Here is a 20,924-nt window from a genome sequence, read left to right as displayed (position 1 = left end):
AATGTCCTTGCTTTTGGATCATTCCTAACGCTTTTAAACGTTTTGAAACTGTTGACGCATCTACTTGCAATGTTTTCCCGAGCTCTACTAGCGTCTGACATGGATCTAGATCAAGCAATGCCTCCAATTCTTCGTCTTCAAACTTTGTCGGTGCTCCAGAACGTTCTTTATCTTCAAGGTCAAAGTCATTATTTTTAAAGCGCCTAAACCAGTCTCTGCATGTCGTATTCGACAGAGCATTGTCACCATATGTTTCAACAAGAATTCTGTGTGCTTCAGCTGCAGATTTCTTTTGAATAAAGCAGTGCAATAAAATTCCCCGCAAAAACACTTTATTTGGCACAAAAGTAGACATTTTCGCAATAGGTAATTAAACACGTGGTTGACACTGTGGTAAACTGTATCTACTAGAATTTGAGGTTACATATAGTACTACTTAGCTGATGCGTTTCCGTACGAAATTCCATGCACAGAGTGCCGCTACGCCATCTTTTAAGAAACAGCGAGAACTTATTCAAGGACCTAATAAATCTAGAATTAATGGTCTATCATTTGAAACTAAATCAAAGAAACTAAAAAAATTAGTTCTTAATTTAGCAACTGTGATTAATTATGCTGCACGAATAAAATTCTGTTGCTAATAATGTTCTCATTGAATTCCAAGTGACGTAAATAAATTAAATTAATGATGAGATTAAAATTACATAAACCAAGTAGATATTGAATTTTAACGAGAAATTGTTAGTTAAAAATTTAAACTGCATTTTGGAAATGTTTTATATCATACGGAAACAAAATGTGAAAATATTAATTTGATGATATTTTGCACAATTAATTGTTTTTTATGTTATCGAACTGGATTTGAAAGTAGAGAGACGGCCAATAAAGTGAACACATACGTGATATGTTTTACAAGTACAATCGAAATTGAGGTCAATAAGTGGATAGGTGCACTATAGAATTGAATACTGAATTTCCAATTGAATTAACGGTTTTAGAAAGTCGCGGAACAATTAACTGAACGGAAACTATGCAAGAATGGTCATAAAATCGAAGGACGATTTACGTCAGCAGTCAATTTCCGGAAAAAATTGGAAATCGTTTTGTTACGTTGACGTAAAATTTTAACGCATTGCGGAAACATTTTATTGCTATACCAGTAGGCAGCTATTTTTTTGCGTCAAATAGTTTTTAAGTTACTTATGGTTTGTTAGTAGTTAAAAGAGTGTCGTACAGATACAGATTGATACATTAATGATCCCTGTGTTTCCATGTCAATAAAAAGTAAAAGCACTAATACTATTGAGGAACAGGATATGCATGAAGATGAGAAATCAGACATGGATAAGAAAAAGGAAACAAATATAGATACAGGTCATGGCACAATAGATATGAGATAAGATAAGAATAAGGATGGCTGGACTCTGGTAACAAATAAACGAAATAAATAACTTTTCTTTTGTACAAAAGATATCTTTAGTTAGCAATTTTTTCTTATAAAGTAATGGGAAGACGTAGTAAAAGAGAAAAAAACATACCTTGATAACCATAATATAACACACGCGCATTCGTTCCACAGTCATACAAATTTCAGCTCCAAAATTGTCTACAAAAATACTTTTTCCTAAGCAGCCTTTCAAAATGTTCCTAAAATGTTATTTAGCAAGCGTATCTTCTATATCTGTGAAAGTAAAATAAACAGTGAATTTATTTTAGTCAACTCCGTTTAATAATATATTGAAATTGTAAGGACATCACCTTTTCCATTTTGATAAACACTATAATAGCCGTTCTGATATTACATAATTTGATTCTTTTGCTTGCTTTTTGATTTTCTCTCGCCAGGTCCCGCTAAACTCAATATTACCGGCAGAAACAACAATCCGTGAAACAAACCAAATAATACTACGGATGTAAATAGCTAAAACAACATAAAACATGTACGTATATATACTCATAAAATAATACATTTTCGTCTTTTTTTGTTTCGCGATAATTGTATTTTCAAATATATTGATTTCATACCTTAAAGAATGTCGTAAAAAGATAAGCCCGGCTAAAGCCTAGCAGGACAAAGGCAAGAAATGTGCTCAAACCACCATTCAATACTGCTGGTCCAATAACGCTGAATGTTGTCAGTGCTCGTTCTGCAAGAATAACAAAATAAACAAAATTTTAATACATAATAGAATTGTATTATTTAAAATTTCGAGTAATAATAATCTACTCTTTAAGCTATTATTTAAGGACACATTTGCTCTGCAACAAATTCATATAATTGTATCAATCATAAATTAACTAATTTTTTTATAACAATAAATTTTTTTTAGTCAACTAATGTCAATTTAAATTCTTAGAAATCTACTGAATAAAAATAACCTTGTTTACTGCCGCTCGAACGTATAAATTCCAATCCGATGTGCGCGGCGTAATCGACCGCCAATCCGGCGCACAATAAAATTGTAATACTTGATGAAATTTCTACAGTCAATCCTAGAAAGTACATGGAGCCCAAAAGATTGATGAGTGTGAACAATACGCAACACATCACCCAAAATGACGCGATTAGATTCCTAAGAAATACCAATGTTACCATTCCTACCGCCAGTATCTCCAGACTCAAGTTCCTAATTAGTTCTTCGCCAATTATCTGCAACAACAATTATTCAGCAATATATTTCAAAAGGATTTCAATAAAGAGAATTTTCTTTACCTTATTTGTCGCCCATCTTATTAAATCTGTCGAGTGAATTGCAATGTAATCGTGCCCGTGAGTGAAGTTCACCGATTTCACGGCATCTCTGATTGCTTGCATAGCTCTTATCTGATCGGACGTTGTGCTGATAGGAATGTGTTGTACTGGAATCTGCGAAGTCTGAAATTATTCGTCTCGTGAAAAAGTGTTTCGCATCTGCGGAATGCATAGGACGCAGCATTCTATTTTACGTACTGTGATGTTGTAGTCGTTAAACGGTAATTTACTGAATTTCAGATCCTGAATGTACGATTGTCCTTTCACCGTGAATAATAGATATTCCGTGAGCATATTGTAATACTCGTCTTTATTCTCGATGTATTGCGCTGATAGAAGATTGTATCATATTATTATAATAAACAGCATTTATTTACTAAATATTCACGCTAAGTCTCTTTATAACAAGATCAGATTACCTTTACCAGTGATGTTCAACCACTTCTCATACGCTACGAACCATGGGTCGAGAGTGTGATTATTGACGTACGGGTCCCGTCTGAGATTCTCCACTAGTTGAAACAGCGCTTCGCGATCCTCATAATAATCCACGCCCGTCAGATATATATTGACGTTCTTGCCGTATCTTGGAAAGTATTTCATCAGTTTGTTGTTAAACTGTATTGGGTAAGATTCCTGATTCAAGTACATGAGCGCATCAAAGTTCTGTTGCAGCTGAAATATGGCCCAGATGTTGATGCACAGCAGGGCTGCGGTAAGCAGCAGAATGATTCTTTTCATTGACGTCCTTAAAACAAAAGGTCCGATGTACTTCTCAAAGACAAATCGCTGGAAGTTCTGCTTGCTGCACTGGTTTGGTCGCCAATTGGGACGCGGCTGGCAGCAGCAACCGTCCCTCTTCGCTGCCAGTCGCCTCTCGTCGAACACCAGACAACTAACGAAGAACATGATCTCGTAGATATAGAGGAACAATATACCCATCGCGGCAAACATACAAAAAGATTTCAGGAACGGCATCACCGTCGTCATGCCAATGGCGAAAGCCACCATGTTAGTGAATGATGTCACAGTGATGGACATACCTGCAAACATAAGCATGGCATTAATTAAAATGTTAATATAATTTTAATATAGTTTTAATATAATACGCAAGATGTGCCACGTGTCCGGTCTTAATATGAACGATGAGCTCTGTTAGCCCCTCCGTTTGAACATTCCGCACTTTTAAACTAATTACAGACGGTATGTGTAGCAAGAATTATTTTCGTCCTCTTTGAGCTCGCCAAAACTTAGTCGCACCTGACACTTGAATGGACTTCGCGATGCGAGCAGGAATGTCTAGAGTCTTGTCCGCCTCAGACATGGTCTCGAGGCTCTGCATAATGACGAACATGTCGTCGACACCAATGCCGAGTAGCAGGAATGGTAGGATCGGATGCACCGGCCCGTACATAAATCCCATGTAGAAGCACAGCCCGTAGGACGACAGAAGAGCCTGGCCGACCACGCAGATCCCCATCAGGGACAGATATATCCGCTGTTGCATCGCGTTGCAACGACTGATCATCACGATCACGTAGATCGAGATCAGCGACATGCCACAGAAAAGCACGGTCATATTGCTATTGACCACCTCGTGCAACATATCGTCGTAACTACGTAACGTGATCGCATAGATCTCCATACCCGTCGGAAGAGTACGATTCGAATGTAGTACCCTATTGATGAATTCCACTTCCCATTCCGGCGAGTGCGGATTGGACTTCTTCAGCACCCAGTACAAAATCGTCGCTTTTGCACTCGTCACCTGTCCATTCTCCTCGTACTCGATGCCCGCCAGCAACGGCGCAATGTCGGAAAGTATATCTTTAGTATTCCTGCATAGAACAAACTGATATGTAAAAAAAGGAATAAAAAGATACATCAATTAATGTAACGTTTCATTTTATCTTAACCTCGTGTGATGTTTAATTGAGAAAAAAAAGAGTTAAAAAAGGTAATAATAATAAAATTAATGAAGCGTACAATTGTACGCGATGTTTATCGCGTAATTGCATACTGCAGAATTAAAATCTTTAAAAAAAAATTTGTTTAACTATTTTATTCGGAAATATAATAGAAAGCTCATTTTTTTCATCAAATTCTTGTTCCTTATAAAAAATAAAATATATTATGCTACAAATTATATTAAATTTTATTATCATCTGAGCGACTTGATTACATTGATTTCGTTATACAAAATTTCAGATACTCACGTATGTTGCATAGTTGCAGTTATGTCCTCTAGTATCTCTAATTTTGTCAAGTTATCAATATCTTTTCCACCGTCTTTTTGCCATAGTTTTAGAAGTGATTTTTGGACACAAGGTTCCTTCATCATTGTATTATTTATAATTGGTAGATATTCCTCGGGAAACTCGGTTTTATTCATCGTTTCCCATTTGTCATTTTCTTGGAACCATGTAAAAGGTCTGTAATATGTTGCAAACATTTCAATAAATTTATATATAAGAATGATCAGAGAGAGAGATATTTTCACGTATAAAGAAAAAATATTTACCCTGCACACACATCTTCCCAGGAATTATTATTCACCACTATACTCTTCACATCTTTTTCGATGTCTCTTATCTGTAATTAATTATCGATCATTATGGATGTAATCATTATCCAAACGGACGATTTATAACGTGCTTCTTCACCAGATTGAAATGATTAATTACACAATTATTATAAAAATCAATAACAGTCATGAGCAATAGAATTAAATCATTCGTTTAATATAATGTATATAGTAAATTTTATTTAAATGGAAAAAATGTATAAGAATGATGCTCGACAATCAGTGATTGATCTTGAAAATTAAAGAATTAAGAATTATGATTTGTCGAGAAAATTTTAAACAAATGTGATGAATAATTAGCTTGACTATCCCGAGGAAAATCGTGTGATTAATGTCAAAAAAAACTTTCGTTGATACACGTATAATTCATGGTCGCTTATGTACCGATCGTAGCACTTTAGGATCCAGCACATTGGTGGCAGTGACGAGGATACTTTCGTGTCTGAGATCGTCTCGGAAGTGCTCCTTTACCCAGACGGCATCTTTGCGAAATATAGAACCGACCGGCATGAAAAGTTCGATTTCGTCGACCTCCTCTTTCCAGAGCAACAATCCGAAACCACAGACAAGATTTAGGCACACGGATATCATCAACCAAACCCATGGTTTTGTGGCTATACTATATCCGATTCTGAAAAATACACAAATAGAAAAATAGAAAAAATTAAATAAAAATATAATGCAATTTTAAAAATAAGAAATAATAATTGTAACACAAAATTGATAGAAGTACAAATAAACTAAGTAAAGCATTGATTTCGAGTTCGTCAAAAAAACTATTATTAAAATTCAATTCGATGCCAGCCAAACACTTTATGCATTAAATCATATAAATTCAATCTGTAATCGTGAGACAGTAATCGATAAGTTAAGGGGGGAGCCTCGTGTAACCGGTTAAAAAAATTGAAAAATTTTTTTTTGCTTTAATCAATAGCAATCCATGTAGAAAATATATTCCCAAAGTTACAAAACAAAATTCGAAGTTTTAAGGAGTCCACAGCCTATTTCTTGCGTGCAGATATACAAGCGCGCGGCAGGGCGCTTGGTCAACGGTACCATAAGATATAAGATTATAGAATTTGTAACTGTTTTTGGCGCGTTTTCGGAAGTACTTATTTGAGAGTGCAATTTGGAGAGTGCAAGCAAAGTGTGAAATTCGAAGAAGCAGGAAATCGGAGCCTCAGTTTTAAACTTGTTGTTACACTTTTCTTTTTTACTTTTCAATACCGAAAACTTTAAACGCGTTTTTCTCGAAACCAGTTTTTGGCAATTGGCGGGAAAGATTACTCAAAAACTATTCGATCAATCGAGTTGTCCCTGTGTATACATGTAGTTTAATAATATAAATTGTCGATAAACCTATAAAATTAGTAAAATAATTAATTTAAACAATTTTTATTGCATAAATAAGGTGACATTTTGTGGGTCAAAATCGCAATTTTTTTTTAAAGTGTTGCCATTTTTTCAATTTTCAACTTTTTACTTATTTTTTAGGTTCATCGACTAGATAATTTCATAGAAAAGAAAAACTTTTTTTTTTTGGTTTTAAACGAGTGCAAAAGACGCTACAACTCCCGCCAATTCACAACTCCAGTGACGAGGCTGCGTCAACATTTGTTTATAGTGGCTCTATAATCAATTATTTTTAAACAAAAAAAATTTTTTTTTACTTTTTAATATATGTTATAAAACACTAAAAAGTTTTAAAAAGATCCGTTGCATTGTTTCTTAAAAAAAAATTCTTAAAAATCACCTTTGTTTTAGCGATTCATACGAGGCTTCCCCCTTAACTAATATTTGGAGAAGGGGGAGGGGTCAATGGGAGCGATGGGGAGGGGAGAAAGGAGAGGAAGAAAGGGTAGAAGAGAGGGAGAGAGGGTTGGTGGAAGAGTGGGAGAGTGGGGAAGAAGGAGAAGAGAGAGAGAGAGAGAGAGAGAGAGAAGAGAGAGGGGAAGGGAGAGAGAGAGGGGGGAGAAGAAGGGAGAGAGAGGAGAGAGGAGAGAGAGAGAGAGAGAGAGAGAGAGAGAGAGAGAGAGAGAGAGAGAGAGAGAGAGAGAGAGAGAGAGAGAGAGAGAGAGAGAGAGAGAGAGAGAGAGAGAGAGAGAGAGAGAGAGAGAGAGAGAGAGAGAAGAGTCCAATAGAGAAGATAAATAAGATTTATATACAGATATACAGGGTGAGGCATTTAAAACAAGCCATCTGAATAACTCTTTTATTTTTAATAATGTGAAAAAGTATTTCAGACAAGAGTTGCATGATTTCGACGGAGTCATTACATAGTATAAGTGTAGTACATAGTACATATGTATTTTTTTTTATAAGTGGAAGACGTGTCGGAGATTTGAAGGTCAACTTTGATTTGTTTATTAATTTTTGTCATCCTACCCTTATAACTTTTTGCGCCGAATATTGCGAGGAATCAAATTATATAAAAAAATCAGAGTAGTTCCATTTAAAAAATTAAAGTTGACCTTCAAATCTCCAAAACGCTTCCAGTTATAAAAAATATACATATACTATGTAATGATCCTCTTAAAATCACGCAACTTTTATCTAAAACACTTTTTTCTATTATTAAAAATAAAAAAGTTATTTAGGTGGCCTGTTTTGGATGCCTCACCCTGTATATATATAAATAAAATTAGAGAAATGAACTTATATATATATTCATTTCTTTAATTTTATTTAAAAAATAGATAAAAGAAAAGAAAAAGAGGGAGTAAAGGAAAAGATAAAAAAAGAGGAAAAACGGAAAAAAGACAAAGAAGAAAAAAATATAAAAATAAAGAAGGAGAAAAAAGGAGAGACAAAAAAGATAAAAAGAGAAAAAGAAAAAAATAAAGAAGAAAGAAGGAAAGATGAATAGAGAAAGGTATGTATATAAATCAATAAATAAATTATGCACTTATCACTTTTCCATTTTGTTTTTTTTCGGTAAAATTTGTGACCCCTTAGAATGATATTCATTGTTACGTCAATAAATATTTATAGCCAGAAAATCGAAAAAAGTGTGCATGTAGTGCAACATTTTTCAAATTCTAAGTTGGCCTTGTTGTCGGGGGAAAGAAGGGGTAGGAAACATATATTCAAGAAAAGCAGAAAGACGCAGAGATCACTGGAAAAAGGGAATATGAAGGAGGAGAGTGAGATGGGGGAGATGATAAAAAGATGGAGGGAAAAAATGGAAGAGGATTTAATGGAAATGCAAGGAGTAAAAAGATGTAGCATAAGATTTTAAACAAATAAAACAATGAAAGAGGAAATAAATAAAGAGATCAGAAAGCAAAAGATGTTGACAGAGGAAATAGAAGAGACGAGGAAGAAATTTAAAGAATACGAGGTGAAGAAGAGAGGAAAAAGATGAGGAAATGTATTAAGGTTGAAGAAGAAAGTAGAAGAATTGGAATAGAAAAGGAAAGAAGGAATAGAAGAAAACAAGGCAGAAGGAGAAGGGGGGAAAGTATGAGAATAGAAGACAAAATAAAAGAAATTGAAAGGAAAATGGACATAAAAAAACGGGAAGAGAAAGAAAGAACAATTTCATGAAAAGGATAGAAAGGAAAAGAAAAGAGGCGAAAGAGGAGGTGCTTAAGATTGTAGCAACAAAGATAAATATAGAAGAGATACAAAGAACAGGAGAAAATGTAAAAGAGCGAAGCAAGACGGTATTAGTAAGACTGGGGAATGAAGAGCAATGAAGGGAAATACTGAATAAAAAGAAAAATTTAAAGAACAGGACAGAAAGAATTATGAAAGATTGGATATGAAAGAAAAAAGGAATAAGATAGAAACTGGAAGAGATAGCGAGAAAGAAAGAGAAAGAAAAAAGCTTGGATAGGATATGGAAAGATAAGAATATATGAGCAATGGTAAAAAATGAAAAAAGAATAGAATAAAATAAAAAAATTTGGATGAGAATTTAAAAAAACTGAATTATATACTCTGAGAGAATTATTAGAATAATAGAGATTTAAAAAGAATGATAAAGAATAAGAGAGAATGAGATTGATTATGAAAGAATGATTAAGAATAAGATAGAATAAAGTAAATAATATTTCCTTGAATAAAAATAGAAAAGTTAAATTATATATTGTGAGAGAATTATCTGAATAACAGAAATTTAGAGAGAATGGGAGAGAATAATATTGATTGTGAAAGAATTATTAGAATAATAGAGATTTCGAGGAAATAAGACGGAAATAAGACAAAATGAGATTATTTGAAAAAGAATGGTTAAGAATGAGATAGAATAAAATAATAAATATTTCCTTGGGTAAGAGAGTAAAAGATAATAAGAGAGAATTATTAGAGCAAAGTGATACCGGGTTTCTTCCGGATATCTGCTGATTCAATATAAAATTCAAAAATATTTTCTGCCTTTATTGGTAGAGAGCTATGATTAAATGTTTCTCGTAGAAAAAATGAGAAGTGAGGGAAAGAGAGGAGGAAGAGAGAGAAAAGGGAAAAAGAAAAAGATGGAGAGAGGGAAGAAGAGATGAGTGAAATAGTAATAATTAAAGCAAAAGGAGAGCGAGATGTGGGCGCGTGTCAGGATTGGCGACATTACACTAACAACCACACGATAAATTAAGTAGGAATGTCAAGTGATAAGTTAGATTAAGGAAGAAGTGAAATAAATGTTTTTAATTTTCGCATATAAATTGTTAAATGTTTTTTTAGTAAATTGTATTTTCTTCATATATATGAAGCTAAATAGCGCGCGCGTAGCGCGCGCCTGTATTGATCTGGTGCATAATAAAAATGAAATATGTGTAATATGAGAATTAAAGATTCGTCTGCTTTAGAATTCCGAAGACGAGCAAGATGCTCCGGGCTTATCTGACAAGGGATCGTTCACAAATGTCCCCCCCTCCCCCGATTTGATTCTCCTTGAAATATGTTGTAAAACATACAATTTGAGGAGACACGTATTTTTTTATAGCGGCCCTAACTCAAATTTAAGGGGTGAAACACTCCTTTAAAAAAAACGGTTTTTTTCTTTGTGTGTAACTATCGCCAAAACCGTAGGAGATATAAAAAAATGTTTCAAATAGAAGTTGTATGACTTGTAATGGGCTTTATAATTGTGTAGTTGGATTTTCAAAAAATGTTATTTTTTTAATTTATCCCCACCTCTTGTTATTATTTTTTTAAATTTCAAAATTTTTGTAATGACAAAAGTTGTAGCATTTTTTACGCTGAATTCAACCATATATGATTTTATTATGTTCCGAAATCGCATCTTTCAAAAATGAGTTAGTTATCAGTATCACATTATATGCGTCGCGCTGCATGATGCATTGTTTATACCGCACTTGTGTTGTGCATAGTCGCAAAATAAATATAAAAATGACATTTTATTACATATTTGGGGAAAAAAAAGTTTACTAAAATTGTTGCTAAAGCATCCCTTTCACATTACATCCTTATAGATAATCGCTGCATTTCGTGCGCAGCGCGTGTCATATGCAAGTTAGCTATACATGTGTATATAAAATGTGAATATTATTTAATCATAAATTAAGAAAAACAAGTATAAATATATTATTAATTTGAAAATATCACGTTTGAGAGACGTGATCTCACACGAAAAGGTTAAATTATTTAATTATAAGTTAAGAAAAACAAGTATAAATATAATATTAATTTAAAAACATCACGTTTGAGAGACATGATCTTACAAGGGTTGTCTAAAAAGTTTTGAGCCTCAATACGAAGATGGCATTACTCGTCAAAACCATTTCGGTATTACAATCGCACATGCTTTGAAAGATAACTGTGAAAATTGTAAACATTTTGTACGCTCAGTTATTGTTTGACGGTCATTTGTGCCAGTCGATGTCAGTAAAGCCGAGTTAGACGTTGTGTTTAATTTCCGTAGGCGTATTACCTTCAAATGCAAGAATTTAATTACGGCATAATATTTGTTTTTTTCCATTTTTACGAAATTACTGACATCGACTGGCACAAATGACCGTCAAACAATAACTGAGCGTACAAAATGTTTACAATTTTCACAGTTATCTTTCAAAGCATGTGCGATTGTAATACCGAAATGGTTTTGACGAGTAATGCCATCTTCGTATTGAGGCTCAAAACTTTTCAGACGACCCTTGTAAGATCACGTCTCTCAAACGTGATGTTTTCAAATTAATATTATATTTATACTTGTTTTTCTTAACTTATAATTAAATAATTTAACCTTTTCGTGTGAGATCACGTCTCTCAAACGTGATGTTTTCAAATTAATAATATATTTATACTTGTTTTTCTTAATTTATGATTAAATAATATTCACATTTTATATACACATGTATAGCTAACTTGCATATGACACGCGCTGCGCACGAAATGCAGCGATTATCTATAAGAATGTAATGTGAAAGGGATGCTTTAGCAACAATTTTAGTAAACTTTTTTTTCCCCAAATATGTAATAAAATGTCATTTTTATATTTATTTTGCGACTATGCACTACACAAGTGCGGTATAAACAATGCGTCATGCAGCGCGACGCATATAATGTGATACTGATGACTCATTTTTGAAAGATGCGATTTCGGAATATAATAAAATCATATATGGTTGAATTCAGCGTAAAAAATGCTACAACTTTTGTCATTACAAAAATGTTGAAATTCAAAAAAATAATAAGGGTGAGGGTAAATTAAAAAAATAACATTTTTTGAAAATCCAACTACACAATTATAAAACCCATTACAAGTCATATTACTTCTATTTGAAACATTTCTTTATATCTCCTACGGTTTTGGCGACACCGTTACACACAAAGAAAAAAACCGTTTTTTTTCAAAGGGGTGTTTCACCCCTTAAATTTGAGTTAGAGCCGCTATAAAAAAATACGTGTCTCCTCAAATTGTATGTTTTACAACATATTTCAAGGAGAATCAAATCGGGGAGGGGGGACACTTGTGAACGTTCCCTTGTGACTGACCTATCTGATCTGTAATTAATCATTCCTCCTTATTACTTAAAGTCGATTTTTGCTTTTAAGTTTCAGACTTTTGACGTTCAACGCCTTTGCAATGAACCTTAAAGGTGTCAGAAATTTTTTGGTATAAAATTTATTTAAAAAATTGTAGAAAATAATCTATTTATTAAGAATTATTATTATTAGTATTATTAATAAGAATGTGATTAAAAAATATCTACTCACTTTCACTTCAGTCGTATTTTCTAGATTTCATTATAGGAATCATGTTCTAAATGTTAAAATAAAATGGATGTGCATCCATTTGAAAGCATCATTCCAATAGAAAATGCATAAACATACAACCGAGTAGATTTACGATAGCATTACTACACACCAATAAATTAACTATATTTGTTTCAAACTCGCTCCTTTCAGCTGTTTATATTACATTCTGAACTCAAAACAGAATAAATAAATAAATAAATATAGATTCAGACTGGAGTAAGTCGAATAGACATTGACATTGACATTGAATTTTCAGAGGAAATAAAATTTTAAAGCTGAGACAAGATATTAAACCGAAACTGACAGACTTTCCGAGTTCGGAACTCCGCAATTAACGCGGTGAATGAAAAGCAATACGGTGTAAATAATAAACAATACATTCTCCGATGGCGGGAATCGAGCGGAGGTTGCAAGGGGATCTTTTCCTTTCGGTATGTGTTACGTTACGTGCGTGTCCGTCCGGGCTTCCGGGGGGAGGTTTTTCTTCCCGTGGTACACACGTTGCACACTCACCGATAGAATATCCGGTCGACGTTGAAGTAAAAGTCGAGCAGCATCTCTTTACTCAAGCAGCTCCACATGACGCTGGATATTCCACGCTTGTCATCGATCATCGGTGTGTCGGCCATCGATAGGTTGACACGGTAAGTCTCCATTTCATCGCTGCGTCCGAATGTTGATTGCATGCGCGAATACCCTTGTTGCGGACCGATTGACTGCTTGAATAGAGCGACCCGCAAATCTCTGCGGCATTCGCAGTAGTGCCGAGTCCGCCGCGTCGCGCGAGGTATGCATTATGCACGTGTCAATATCGATGCACGTGACACTGACAGTACATTGGTTGTCTAGTGACTGGCCGGAGCAAAGATGCGATATTTCCTACCGGGCAGTGATGCAAACTCGAGCCGGCCAGCACCCGAGCACCGCGGTAGGGGAAGCACGCACACAAACGAGAATCGTGACGTCACACGTACGTGTGCGCTTCGTCGTTCAGTTTGTAGAAGCGAGTGGACATACGTGTTCCGTCTCCTTTTTATCAAAGCGACGTTGCGCGCTTGTTGCGTATGACAACGTGAAATGCTTTTTCGAGATTTATGTGATCTTGTAAAAAGTAAATAATATTGATATTAATAAAATATCAGAACATTAAATATTTATAAATTATTAATATGCGTTAATTGCGATAGTTAATACTTTAGAGTTTAATATTATGTTATACAGGGTGTCTCATAACTACCGCTTAATACTTTAATAGTATTTTTTGAAGATAAAATAGAGTAAAGAATCTTAATACAAAAATATCAAGACTCAAACATAAAAAAATATTGAAATGTGGTATAATAGGGCTACAGGCGAAGGTCCACGTTGAAAAACCTAACGCGCTATAAGTGGCACCTTGGGTGGCGCGGAAGACCACTCAATAATTAATAATAAAACTATTTGAGATTTAAATTAGGCTTGTAATCGATCAAAGATTGCCAATGATATCGTGTAGAACCGGCGCGTTTAGGTCCGTAACTACACGCGTACCGATCTGTCAACTGTTATTGATTTTTACAAGTCAGGTGATATTGATTTTTACTGCACAGCTGATTTTCCACGGACGCAAAATGCATGTGGATTTTCGTCACTCGAAATATGGGAGTTGTGACTGTTAAATACTCCTTCACCAGTAAAACATGACTCGTCCGTAAATAACATTTTAATGACCAAATCAGAATCTCTATTTTAATTCTCTAATAACAATGTATAAAATTAGATTCTTCTAGATGAAAATGTTTTCGATAAAGATGCGTTACATTGTATTTATTGTAAGCGTTTTAATCTGATACAGAAAATACAATAAGTATATCGTAATGTTCATGTATAATCTCCCATCATTTTCAACATGATTATTGGAAAATGAAAATAAAGATTCTGGTTTTGTCCATAAAATTTTATTTACAGACGAGTCACGTTTTACTCGTGAAGGAGTAGTTAACAGCCACAACTCTCACATTTGGAGTAACAAAAATCCACATGCATTTCACGTCCGTGAAAAATCAGCTGTGCAGTAAAAATCAATATCACCTGACTTGTAAAAATCAATAGCAGTTGACAGATCGGTACGCGTGTACGTGTAATTGCAAATCTGAGCGTGCCAGTCCTACGCGACATCATTAGCATCTTTGATTGTTTATAACTTAAAAACTATTGTAGTCTTGATATTTTTGTATTAAGATTCTTTACTCTATTTTATCTTCAAAAAATACTATTAAAGTATTAAGCGGTAGTTATGAGACACCCTGTATAACATAATATTAAACTCTAAAGTATTAACTATCGCAATTAACGCATATTAATAATTTATAAATATTTAATGTTCTGATATTTTATTAATATCAATATTATTTACTTTTTACAAGATCACATAAATCTCGAAAAAGCATTTCACGTTGTCATACGCAACAAGCGCGCAACGTCGCTTTGATAAAAAGGAGACGGAACACGTATGTCCACTCGCTTCTACAAACTGAACGACGAAGCGCACACGTACGTGTGACGTCACGATTCTCGTTTGTGTGCGTGCTTCCCCTACCGCGGTGCTCGGGTGCTGGCCGGCTCGAGTTTGCATCACTGCTACCGGGCTTCAGTGCTCTCAGATTTGCCCGGATAGGCGCGCATGCGCGACCTAACGAGCGTAAATACAGTGGCGTACGCACTGACGTACTTTTGGCAGTTTAAATGACGGGCTTCACACAGGTTGCACCAGAGCTGTCAGATTGAAGAGCCGGACAATAAGCTACTGCACAGGATAAGATGAGGCTGATATATGAATAAATAAAGGTGATATTATAATACCAAAATAGTAGTGCAATATTAGTGATATTAGTGCAATATGGATAATAAGAAAAAAGGAGCTGTTAAAAAACGAACAATAAGAAATTTTAATTTATCATGTAAATAGAAAACACCTATTAATTTTCAATAATATGGAATAAAAGGCGAAAAGAGCCGTTGCTGGGTGTTCGTGCACAAAATTCAAATTATATTATAATAATTACAAAATTACAAACGTTTCTGCCTATGTTAGACCTTCTTCAGTGTCATTACGAAAAAATACATAATAAATCAATGTCTTGCTGGTCGAAACATTAAGAAAGTAAATAAATAAATAACATAAAATACGCAGTGAATTCTTCTTAGTAATTAAAATCCAATGTAGGAAGATAGACGAATGGAACTGCAACAATATTATTGCCCGTGTAAACTAACATTTTGGTATTTTTTATAAAATAATTTTCAAAAACTAATACATACTTATAATCAGCCTCAGTTCTATAAGAATTCCGTCAAATAAGAATGGAAGAGCCAGAGAAAGATATTGTCCAACAATTCGGATTCCACATTCATGATAAAATTATTTTAATATAACTTAAAACCGAAGTGTCAAAATAAAAAAAAATAAATAGGTAAACTCAGTCAAATGGTTACAAAGGTAATGTGCTGAGAAATTATCAGCACAGAGTCGTGTGGATACCCGAAGCGATGGAATAAGGAGGGAGTTCTGATTTTAACAAAAAAGGGGGGAGGAGGGAGTGAGAAGAGGAAAAGGGGGAAGAAAGGAAGTAAGAGAGAGAGGAACAAAAAATCAAATTGGTGGGAATAAGTTTAAGACTTATTGATACGAACTAGGGGCGGTATTCATAGTCCGTTCTTATATTCAAAATCGTCTTAAGCACGGACTTATATTCGCTCTCTTCGTCACACATAGATTGTGTCTGACAAAGAGAGCGAATATAAGTTTGTACTTAAGACGATTTTGAATATAAGAACGGACTATGAATACCGGCCTAGGTAGGGATTCAATGTCGCTCTGTCTATTTAACCCTTCTTTCTCTCTTTTGATGTAGAGCATTTCTGAGGTGAGTCTTTTCGAATATGTCGGTTCTTCGTTTACTAGTATCTGAACATTCTTCCAATCGAAATCATGGGTGGAATCCAATTTATGACGGAAAATGACAGAGGAAGAGCCACTTTTTTTACTAATATCCGTCCTATGTTCTTTGATTCTTATGATCAACTGTCTTTTTGTCTGTCCCACGTAAGAAGCCTCACAATCCAAACAAGAGATCTTATAAACTACATCACAGTGGGACAACAAATCCAAATTATCTTTCCCCGTTTTGATAAATTTTTTAAAATTTTTAGGAATTCAAAAGGCCTATTACGCGCTATGAGGAAGAAGACTAATAACTTTTAACAAAACTAGTATCTTTTAAAGAGAATAAAGGTCTTTATTTGCTGTGCGTCTGCTTTGCAAGAAAGCGCCAATTTATCTTTTATAAAATGTGTTTGCTCGGCGCAGTGTAGAAATTAAAAGCACAAACATTGAGATAAATTTGTAGAAGATATCTCTTCTATTCGTCCTTCTAAATAACAGATTAGACTTGTCCTCAGTAAAAATGTCGAGAAATCTCTTTGGCAAAATTATTAAAAAATAAAAATCAACAGATTTGCAACCACCTAAATTTTAGAAGAGAAAATACATAACAAAATCATATTCTTCAATCCAAGAACTTTAAACTGAAAATTTCATTGTAAGAATTGCTTCGCACAATACGCTATTTTCTTCTTCATATTATAATGCCAGAAACCTTCGTAGATATTTAAATCCTAAAAATGCCTCTTTCTTAAATTAAAATGGAAAAATATGCAACGTTGTTCTGGACAATTCTCTAAGTGGAATCTCACAGAATTATGAATCTAGACAACTTCTATCATGATTCAAAAATATCTAATCGTGTTACGCTTATTAGCATGTTATTTCAATACAATAAACTTGCGTCAGTTCGAAGACTGTGCGTCATCATCAGCAATGATGATTCACATCTATCCCCGTACAATACTCGCTTCATTACGCAATTCTGAGCTTTGCAATAATAAATAAAAGGTTTATTGTAACAAGAATTAAATTTAAAAAATTGGGAGAAATTGAATTTAGATTCGTACAAATGAGTTAAATTTTAACAGATTTTAATTTTAAACCCCAAAAAATTTTGATTAATTTTCTACTACACAGTATGTCGGAAAAATAACGGAACTTTAAAAAAAAAAAAAAAAACAATCAGTTATTTTGCCAAAATTATTTCTGTTTATTCAAAATACATCCCTTCCGCATTAATACACCGCTGTGCACGTTCAACCAATGCTAGCATAGACTTTTTTATGTCGTCTTTCGGAATTGCCTCAATGATCCTCGTCACAGCCTCTTGAACTTGTGTAACGCTGTCATAAAACGTTCTTTTCATAGCCAGTTTGAGTTTTGGAAACAAAAAATAGTTACACGAAGATAAATCAGGTGAATACGGAGGATGTTGAAACACACAGACTTGTTTTTTCGCCAAAAATTCACGAACTGCGACGGTCCTGTGAGGTGGTGCATTATCGTGCAAGAAAAACCAACTTCCCGGCGCTCGATATTCAGGCCTCACTCGAATGATTCTCTTCTATAAACGCTCCAAAACACCCAAGTAATATTCACCTGTGACATTTTGACCGCTTGGAACGAATTCCCGAAGAATAATACCTTTGGAATCGTAAAAACAAATTAACATTGTCTTCTCTCGTGACTTCTGGAAATGCAATTTTTTCGATTTTGGAGAGCCTGGGGACTTCCACGTTGCACTTTGGCGCTTTGTTTGAGGATCATACTTAAAGCACCATGTCTCATCACCAGTTACAATCGATTTTAGAAATGTGGAGTTTCGTCTGGCTGTTTTGATGAGGTCCTTGCAGTGTTCAATGAGAGCAATTTCTTGGTCCTCATTTATGGCGTGAGGAACAAAACGAGCACAGACTTTCCGTTTGTTTAAATCCTTTGTCACAATTTCGTGAATCATGTCTTTGGTCGTATTTAATTCCTCCGTCATCCATCTCACAGTCGAATTCGGTTCATTGGCGATCATTTCACGCACTTTTTCTACCAACTCTTTGCGATTTTTATCTTTTAGGCGGCCTACCCTAGGATCGTCTTCCAAAGCTTCACGACCGTTCTGGAATCGCTTGTACCACTCGAACACATGTGTACGGGATAAGCAATCATCACCATGAACTTTTTTCAGCAATTCAAATGTTTCCGTAAAAGTTTTACCGAGCTTGAAACAAAATTTAATATTAGCTCTTTGTTCCATCGTGTTTTTGCGATGAGATGACTAATGTATACTAATACTATCACTTTAAGCGTTATAGCTTGACAATTCGTTGATCGATTTCAATGAAGTTAGTCTCGTTTTGTAAATAACATATGCAGCTTTTAGAGTATATATTGTCTCAAAAGATGGCGTTAGTAGTTTTTTTTTTTATTCAAAAAGTTCCGTTATTTTTCCGACATACTGTGTACTGCCGAACAATTAATATCACTTGATTGCACGTAAAAATTCTGAACATATCAGAATTATGTTCTCTAATACTTTCTTTCTCTGTTTTTATGTGTTTTTATTTGCACATCTAGAAGGTTTCCTTCTTACACGGACTCCTGCGCATCTCTCAACTCTTCTTTTCTGAAATTACTGATCAATCTCTCAGTTGGTCTTCAATAAGTCAGATAGATCAAATATTATCGGGTAACCAATGACTCTTCACCGATTGCTTCGTTCCAACACAATGCAACCGGTCCTCTAGCGAAACGAAAGAGCTCGGGCGAGTTGACAGGTAAACTATGAGGTAAAATCGACGACCGCCGATAACGAAGAGGTATCAAAATAGGGAGTTCACTCCGGAGTGAGTGCCTCTCTCTGTTGGTTCGTCCCGACGTTTCAGTGGTCCCGGTGCCGCACCGACCGATGAAACTTGTTGCCTTCTAGCGCGCGCTGTCGCGATCAAAGAAAAACGTGAGTGTTATGTCTGTACGGGTGGTCTGCATCGGATCTAGTTCAACGATCGACGTGCTGATCGATAGCTCATTGACTCATCGCATCGTCGGTCCGGAATCATCAGTTTGAGTAATACGCGGTATATTATTAATATTAATATCGCGCTTCGAGCAAAAGTCGAATTCATCGAACACATATTAACACACGAGGATACTAAAATAAATCAAATATTAATTGAATGTGTGTCATTTATCATTACACGTTCTAATATTCGACATAATAATTGGCAAGTGCTTGATATATCTCGTTTTATACGCTGCAAAAATTCGCACCGGTCTTTCAGTAGAAAATTAAAGATGCATATCATATGAAGTTCATAAATCAGAATTTCCTTAAAAGGATATGTGGCCGATATTAATGTTTCACGATTGTAACCCGGAATACTCAAGTCGCATAGGGGAATGTATTAAATAGTCATAACTCTTAATTAGTCGCTTAATTGGTCGTTAGAAGAGTATCATCAATTCGGAATTAAGTGTGTGAAAAACATGCCGAGCAAAGTAATTGTATCTTTTTAATAATAAATCTAGAATTAATGGTCTATCTTTTGAAACTAAATCAAAGAAACTAAGAAGATTAGTTCTTTATTTAGCATCTGTGATTAATTATGCTACACGAATAAAATTCTGTTGCTAATAATGTTCTTCTCATTGAATTCCAAGTGACGTGAATAAACTAAATTAATGATGAGATTAAAATTACATAGAACAAATAGATATTGAATTTTAACGAGAAATTGTTAGCTGAAAATTTAAAATGCATTGTGGAAATGTTTTATATCATACGGGAACAAAATGTGAAAATATTAATTTGATGATATTTTGCACAATTAATTGTTTTTTATGTTATCAAACTGGATTTGAAAGTAGAGAGACGGCCAATAAAGCGAACACATGCGTGATATGTTTTACAAGTACAATCGAATTTGAGGTCAATAAGTGGATAGGTGCATTATAGAATCTCATTTGAATACTGAATTTCCAATGGAATTAACGGTTTTAGAAAGTCGCGAAACAATTAACAGAACGGAAACTATGCAAGAATGGTCATAAAATCGAAGGACGATTTACGTCAACAGTCAATTTCCGGAGGAAATTGGAAATCGTTTTGTTACGTTAACGTAAAATTTTAACGCATTGCGGAAACATTTTATTGCTATACCAGTAGGCAGCTATTTTTTTGCGTCAAATATTTTTTAAGTTACTTATGGTTTGTTAGTAGTTAAAAAGTTGTCATACAGATACAGATTGATACATTAAAGATCCCTGTGTTTTCATGTCAATAAAAAGTAAAAGCACTAATACTATTGAGGAACTGGATATGCATGAAAATGAGAAATGAGACATGGATAAGAATAAGGAATCAAATATAGATGCAGATCATGGCACAATAGATATGAGATAAGATAAGAATAAGGATGGCTGGACTCTGGTAACAAATAAACGAAATAAATAAC

General features: G+C 34.4%; 1 protein-coding gene across 1 annotated transcript; it reads right to left on the bottom strand.

Annotated features, from left to right (window-relative positions):
• Positions 1–315: 315 nt before the first annotated feature.
• Positions 316–13,431, bottom strand: LOC105679298 (patched domain-containing protein 3). Its single transcript, XM_012379225.2, has 12 exons — positions 13,068–13,431; positions 5,721–5,967; positions 5,274–5,344; positions 4,969–5,184; positions 4,013–4,590; positions 3,172–3,795; positions 2,951–3,081; positions 2,714–2,875; positions 2,380–2,650; positions 2,026–2,147; positions 1,759–1,921; positions 316–1,681 (listed from the first exon to the last, which is right to left on the bottom strand). Exons 1-11 carry the CDS (start codon positions 13,238–13,240, stop codon positions 1,799–1,801), a joined length of 2,718 nt encoding a protein of 905 aa, XP_012234648.2. The 5' UTR covers positions 13,241–13,431; the 3' UTR covers positions 316–1,681; positions 1,759–1,798.
• Between the last annotated feature and the right edge of the window lie 7,493 nt (positions 13,432–20,924).

This window comes from Linepithema humile, chromosome 5 (genome assembly GCF_040581485.1).
Source record: "Linepithema humile isolate Giens D197 chromosome 5, Lhum_UNIL_v1.0, whole genome shotgun sequence".
In the NCBI taxonomy this organism is placed as follows: domain Eukaryota; kingdom Metazoa; phylum Arthropoda; class Insecta; order Hymenoptera; family Formicidae; genus Linepithema; species Linepithema humile.
The sequence above is the reverse complement of the archived record's forward strand: the minus strand, read 5'-3'. Positions and strand labels throughout refer to the sequence as shown.

What these genes read in the sequence shown, in the direction of transcription:
- LOC105679298 (XM_012379225.2), bottom strand. Translation starts at nt 13,240, where the DNA reads ATGCAATCAACATTCGGACGCAGCGATGAAATGGAGACTTACCGTGTC. An exon ending in ATCCTAAAGTGCTACGATCG is followed by an intron (nt 5,345 to 5,720) that starts GTACATAAGCGA and finishes AATTAATTACAG; the next exon opens with ATAAGAGACATCGAAAAAGA. An exon ending in GTTGAACATCACTGGTAAAG is followed by an intron (nt 3,082 to 3,171) that starts GTAATCTGATCT and finishes ATCTTCTATCAG; the next exon opens with CGCAATACATCGAGAATAAA.